At 64.9% G+C, this 6,302-nt stretch overlaps 1 protein-coding gene across 1 annotated transcript in view; it reads right to left on the bottom strand.

The window, feature by feature from the left end:
* Nucleotides 1–6,302, bottom strand: part of LOC119100618 (zinc finger protein 608) — a 31,788-nt gene continuing 25,486 nt past the window's right edge. Inside the window, exons 4-8 of the mRNA XM_037223695.1 lie at nucleotides 4,325–4,415; nucleotides 1,668–2,255; nucleotides 929–1,172; nucleotides 342–853; nucleotides 1–130 (exon numbers count right to left, since the gene is read on the bottom strand). Of these exons, the coding sequence (XP_037079590.1) occupies nucleotides 1–130; nucleotides 342–853; nucleotides 929–1,172; nucleotides 1,668–2,255; nucleotides 4,325–4,415 (1,565 nt within the window). The remainder of the gene's footprint in view (nucleotides 131–341; nucleotides 854–928; nucleotides 1,173–1,667; nucleotides 2,256–4,324; nucleotides 4,416–6,302) is intronic.

Here is a 6,302-nt window from a genome sequence, read left to right as displayed (position 1 = left end):
TCACCGGGAACCGGGCGTGGTACGCGCCGCCCAGCAACATGGGCCCGTACGGCAGGCCGGGCAGCGCAAACGGCGGGTAGCCGAAGGCGGCCGCGCGCGCCGCCGCCGCCTCCATCGGCCGCTTGTCGTCCTTGGCCGGCGTCGGCGGCCCGGCCGACGAGGTGGTTGCCGGCCGCTTGGCCAGCACCGGCGCCGGCTGGCTGCGGGCGAGACTCAGCCGCGGCGGCGTCGCCACGGCCGGCCGGTGCGCCGGCGCCGGCTGCGGCGAGGCAGCGTGCGCCGGCGCCGTGCCCGTGTGCGCGGCGCGCGGCAGGCCGCCAACGGCCGGGGGCGGCGCCGACGCGCGGCCCGAGTCGCTGTCGGAGGAGACGTCGCGGCGGTCCGAGCCGCTGCCCGCCAGTCGCTCGCGCTCAGCCTCGAGCGGCGCTTTGTACTTGGCATCCAGCATGACGGGCAGCGGGAACCCGGCAGTGTCCAGCGGCGGGTACGGGTACCCGGGCAGGTACGGGTACGAGTAGTACGGCACCTGACCACCGGGGTAGTCCGACCCTGGCGGCGGCGGGCCGCGGGCCGCGTCTTCCTTGCGGTCCTTCCCATCGCCGGCGCCCGCCGTGGCGCCCTTCACTTTCAAAGACGCCGGAGGCGGCACGTACGCGCCCGGCGTCTGGAAGAACGAGTGGTAGTACACACTAGATGGCGGCCCAGGGCCACCTGTCAGCTCCTTCTTCTCGGTGCCGCCGCCCGCGGCGGCGGCGGTCGGCCGCGAAGTGGTGTCCATCGGCTCGCCGTCGTCCGAGATGTCGCTGTAGGCAGGGCTGGCCGTGCCGTCGCACGCCGGTCGTTCGGTCTCTGGCTGCGGCACACGCGGCGGCGGCGGCCGCGCCGGCTCGCCACCGTCCGGCCGCGGACTGCTCTCCGGCGTGCGCGCGCCGTTCTCCTTCTTGCGTTTCTTGGGGCGCTCCTTCTCCTTGCGGAGCGCCTCGAGCGCCGGGTTGAGCGCGGCCGGCTCGCCCATGATGGTCGGCTTGGGCTGGATCGGCTTCAGGTGCGACACCGATTGCGCGTAAGTCACCGCCGTTCCGCCCGAGGGCGCCACTGCGATCACCGGCAGGCCGGGCGCCACCGCACGCACCGCGCCGCTCTTCGGCTTGTACTTGGCGGCGTCGGCGGCGCTCGGGCCGCGCGGGGGCGCCGCCGCGCCGGCCGACGAGGCGGCGGTGCGCGCCGGCGACAGCGAGCTCGGCTGGTACACCGGCGCCGTCGTCCGCAGAGGAGACGCCGTCGCGCCCGTTATCACAGTGGGCGGCGGCACCGCGGCCGGCACCGCCGTCGGCCCGAACCGCAGCACGCCCGACGTCTTGACGTTGCCGTTGCTGTCGCTGATGTGCACCTTGGCATGGGTGGGGCGCGGCTCTAGCGGCGGCGGCTCGGCGGCGGCCGGTGGCGGCGCCACCAGCGCCGGCGCCGGCACAGCAGACGTCGGCGTGGCAGGTGCGCACGGCTTGGGCGGCGCGGCAGCACCGCCAGGCGGCGCGGCGGCCGCCACTGGAGGTGTCGCTAATGCCGGGACGGGCGGCGTCACCGGCGAGGTGGCCGGTGGCGCAGCCGCTGTTGGCGTCGCCGCCGCCGGCGGCGGTGGCGTCTTGACCTGTGGCGGCGGAGGCGGCGGCGGCGGCGGTGGCGGCGGAGGCGGCGGGGACTTGGCGGCCGGCGAGTCGGGCGCCGACGACTCGCCTGTCTCGCGCTCGCCCTCGCTGAGCCCGTTGGAGTGGGCGTGGCTCTGGTGGTAGCGCAGGCCGTTCATGTGGCGGTACTTCTTCGAGCAGTTGGGCTCGGGGCACTCGATCAGCGTCTGGCACGCCGGTGATGCCGGCGCCGGCGCCGGCGTCGGCGTCGGCGCCGGCGAGGGCGTGGCCGGCGCCGGCTCCGGCGTGCCCGGCGCCGACGCTGCCGGCTCCGGCTGGCTCGTCTGCGAGTTGGTTCGACTCCGCTTGCTGGCCGAGCGCTCGGCGGCCGGCGGCTCGCGCTCGGCGGCGCGGCTCTTGCGTTTGGCGGGGCTGGCCGGCGCCGTGAAGCCGGCGCCGGCCGAGTTGGCCGTGCCGCGCCGGCCCTTGCCCTGGCTCCGCAGCTTGCTCTGTATCGAGGCACGCGTCTCGGGCACACTGGTCTCGCTCAGCGAGGCGGCGCCTCGGCCACGCTTCCCGCGACCCTTGCCGGCGCGAGTCTCCAGCTCGGCCGTCGGCGAGTCGTTGAACCTGCGGCGGAGAGGGCAAGGTCAGCGGTGGGGGCGCGGCCGCCAGTCGGCGCGCTCAGCGTGGCCGGCATCACGACATGGTACTTGCGACTGTATACGGAAACATAAAATCTCGTGGGCGTAGCTCAGTGGAGACATAAGGTACACTCGCAGCGCGCCCAGAATGTTCTCTTCTAGGTGACGCCCCGTGGAAACGTTGTCGGAGCGTCCGCGACGCCTTCACTTCCGGCACGACCAGTTTCAATTTTTGTAAAAACAGATTCCGACATAAGACACAAGCTTTGTCGTACGTGCATACTACGCGTGTGGAATGAAAACTGCGAATTATTCTATTCGTAACGTATGACAAACTTTTTCTTCAACCGTTGTCGGTTGTGGGTGCCCAAACTGACCTGTTTATAAATGAATCTGCTGCACCATTTCCGTCTCGCTTACTAGCGGTTTAATGCATCAAGAATTAACGGATCACCTAACGGCAAGAGGCTCCGCGCGTTCGGCAAATATTCTACGTCACGTCACGTATAATCTTTTCACCCGGTTCGCTGCGAACACCGAAATGCGCAGAACCATGGGGTATGATAAGGCACGCATAACATGAACGGCATGAGCCTCTGTCATCCAGGTCGTCGCGAATTCACTCATACGCTTACACGGACATAACCTCACCGGAGACACAGTCACACGTACATAACTCACTGGAGACACAAAATCACGCGTTCATAATTAACGCACTGGAAACATGTTAGGTTGACATGTCACGGTGATAATATACGGCACATTGACATCCATATCTAGCCTAGGGCCTCGCTTTGGCTATGATTGCATCACTCGACGCTCATACCCTAGCGTATAGCAACTTTGACTCCGCTCAAGCGTCATCACCGCCGAGGAACCGCCTGATGTCACACCCAGTGACGTCAAACCGCATGACGTCATACCCCCTGATATCAAACAGTCTGACATCAAACCACCTGATGTCATACCATCAGCAGCAGCTGTTCACATGGATATAACCACTTTAGGGAATGGCTGGGAAGGACACGCCTTCCCCAATCTTTCAAAACGTGCTTCGGTCGCCTTCAATTTTCCCCACAGAATGTACGTTTTTCATGTGTTACCATTTCAATTGCTTATTTTTAGGTCAAGTCCCCCAGATTCCAGTTGGACTCTCCATCCCTGATCTGCCCCCCCCCCCTCCCCCACTGCCAATATCGTGGTTATATTAGAGACGTGGTTATAGCCATGGCCAGCTGGCCAGCGGCGTGACTCTGGCCTGGCCGCGCCGTCACGACCGGCGGCGTGACGCTGGCCTGGCCGCGCCGTCACGGCCGGCGGCGTGACGCTGGCCTGGCCGCGCGTCACGCCACACCGGGCGGCGCTTTCTCAAGCCCGGCCCAGCGGGACTAGCTGACCAGCTGACCAGCAAACGACGGCGACCGCAGTGGCCGCAGAATCGCGCCGCGGCCGCCGTTCGTGACCGCTGGCGGGGCGGAGCAGCGGCTGCATTCGGCCCCACGGCCGGACCGCCCGGCGCCGGCGCGCTCACGCTCAGCGGCTCCCCGCGGCCGACCCGGCGAGGCGCCGCACCAGCGGCAGCGGCTGGTGCGGCGCTGGTTATTAACATCACCGAACGAAACTAGACCAACCAGTCCGACAGTAGCCAGCCGCTTGCCGACCCCGTGAGCGTCTACGGAATGCTGGAAGTCTGTGGAACACCCCTAACCCAAGCAGCGCGACCGGCACACAGGCGTGTAGCCAGACGGTCGGTCCAAATATTTACGGCCGGCCCTAGCCATGCGGCGCTCCTTCGTCAGCACAGATGAGCCAGAGGGTGGAGAGACGCGAGGAGATAAAGAGAGAGAGAGAGACAGCACGGCGGAGCGGACAGCGGGCGGTGAGATGCGAGGAGACGGGGAGAGGGATGCACACAACAGAGCCGGTGCGGAGAGGAAACTGTACCCAGAAGCAGAGAGCTGGCAATGTCCACACAGTAGCGGCCCGTCCGCCGCGGAGCCGCGACGGACTGAGGACTGGTTCCCGCGGGCGGCGGACACACGGACACCGACTCACCGCGGCGGGGCCCAGTCGTGGTGGCGGGTGTAGTCCAGCAGCGTGCCCACGTATGTCTTTCCGCGCCACGTGACGTTCACCACCAGCACACCTGCGGCACGGGTGACCCGGTCAGGCTGCGCTCTGTGTCGACACGCAGTCAGAGCGCGGCCAGGCAGCTCGAGTTCGAGCACGGCAGCATCACCGGGGAAGACGTCGGACCCACACCCACACCCACACACACACACACACACACACACACACACACACACACACACACACACCACACACACACACACACACACTATATATATATATATATATATATATATATATATATATATATATATATATATATGTATATATGCATGTATGCATGTATGCATGTATGCATGTCCATTGTGCGTGTGCGTGTGCGTGTGCGTGTGCGTGTGCGTGTGCGTGTGCGTGTGCGCGTGCGCGTGCGCGTGCGCGTGCGCGTGCGCGTGCGCGTGCGCGTGCGCGTGTGCGTGCGCGCGCGTGTGTGTGTGTGTGTGTGTGTGTGTGTGTGTGTGTGTGTGTGTGTGTGTGTGTGTGTGTGTGTGTGTGTGTGTGTGTGTGTGTGTGTGTGTGTGTGTGTGTGTGTGTGTGTGTGTGTGTGTGTGTGTGTGTGTGTGTGTGTGTGTGTGTGTGTGACATGATTGATACGATGGCGTGATGCCATTTCCGTAAAAGTAACCAACATTACTCTCACATATCTGAAGACAAATTCGTACGCACGCATACAGCCCGCAGACAAAATATCTGTGAAACATTCCAAGCAGACACAGTACACTCGACACAGGCGTGACTCAGCTGATCATACCCGAAAGACGGCCTGCCAACCGGTTGTTTCCCATGCATACTGCTTCTAGCAAGCCATCACGCCGGGTAGATATAGTCTGCATCACCTCACCGGCATACAACTGAATCGAAATCGCTACTTCAAGCAATCCCGCGAATGGGTCTCTTGATAATCGTTTCGAACAAAGCAAATTCAGGTTTAGATTCAGGATCCGATCGCGTGACCCGGAAGAATTGTAGCCCATGCGATTCGCCTTGGCACGAGCCGCTGCGGGCTTGGCGTGAGCGTGGGCGGGGGTGGGGGTGGGGGTAGAGGAGGGGCGGGGGTGGGGGCAGGCCGCCGAGTGGCACAGACGATACTGACACCATTCCGCTGATGGCCAGGCCAGTGCGAAGGCGGCGACAGGCGCCCACTAGCCGCCGGCCAACAATGAGCACCACGCGCGCCGGCGACACGCTGGCGCGCGGACCATGGAACAGCGTCACGGGCGGCCAGCTGGGCCCGGCACGGGCCCGGCACGGGTCACGAACGGGCACGGCACGGCACGGGTTAGGTAAGGGCAGGGACGGCACGAGTCAGGAGCGGAGACGGCACGGGTCAGGAACGGGGACGGCACGGCACGGCACCGCACGGCACGGCACGGCATGGGCAGCACGGGTCAAGAGCGGAGACGGTACGACACGGTACGACACGACACGGCACGGCACGGCACGGCACGGGACGTGACGACGTGACGTGACGTGACGGGACGGAACAGCCGAGCGCTGTCAGTCTGCGCCGCCGTCACGGACGGAGCACCGACCAGAGACACTGATCCACCAGAGTACACCGACCGACCTGAAGGTCACCGGCTGACCAGACAACGTTACCGCCGGTCCATGGCTGGCCCAAGGTCAGCCAAGGTCATCCCACCGTGTGACTGCTGTCCGGGGCCCCACTTCCAGTGGACAGTGACGGAACACGCACCAGGCCCCTGGCCGTTGATGCCCTGGCTCACAGACCGGCAAAAACTCCCGAACCGTCCCCGAGCCTTCCAGATGACGTTCCAATTGTTTGGTGAAAGCGGCTCTGGTAAATTGATGGTGGTCTCTGTCAGCGAACATACCAGATACCCATACTGGCGAAAGTTATCAATGGCGAAGGTCACTCCCATACACAATTAACGATGCCTATGTA

The sequence above is a fragment of the Pollicipes pollicipes genome, unplaced genomic scaffold (genome assembly GCF_011947565.3).
Source record: "Pollicipes pollicipes isolate AB1234 unplaced genomic scaffold, Ppol_2.1 Scaffold_4881;HRSCAF=5763_pilon_pilon_pilon, whole genome shotgun sequence".
In the NCBI taxonomy this organism is placed as follows: Eukaryota; Metazoa; Arthropoda; class Thecostraca; order Pollicipedomorpha; family Pollicipedidae; genus Pollicipes; species Pollicipes pollicipes.
Note: the sequence above shows the minus strand (reverse complement) of the source record. Positions and strands in the feature narration are given on the sequence as shown.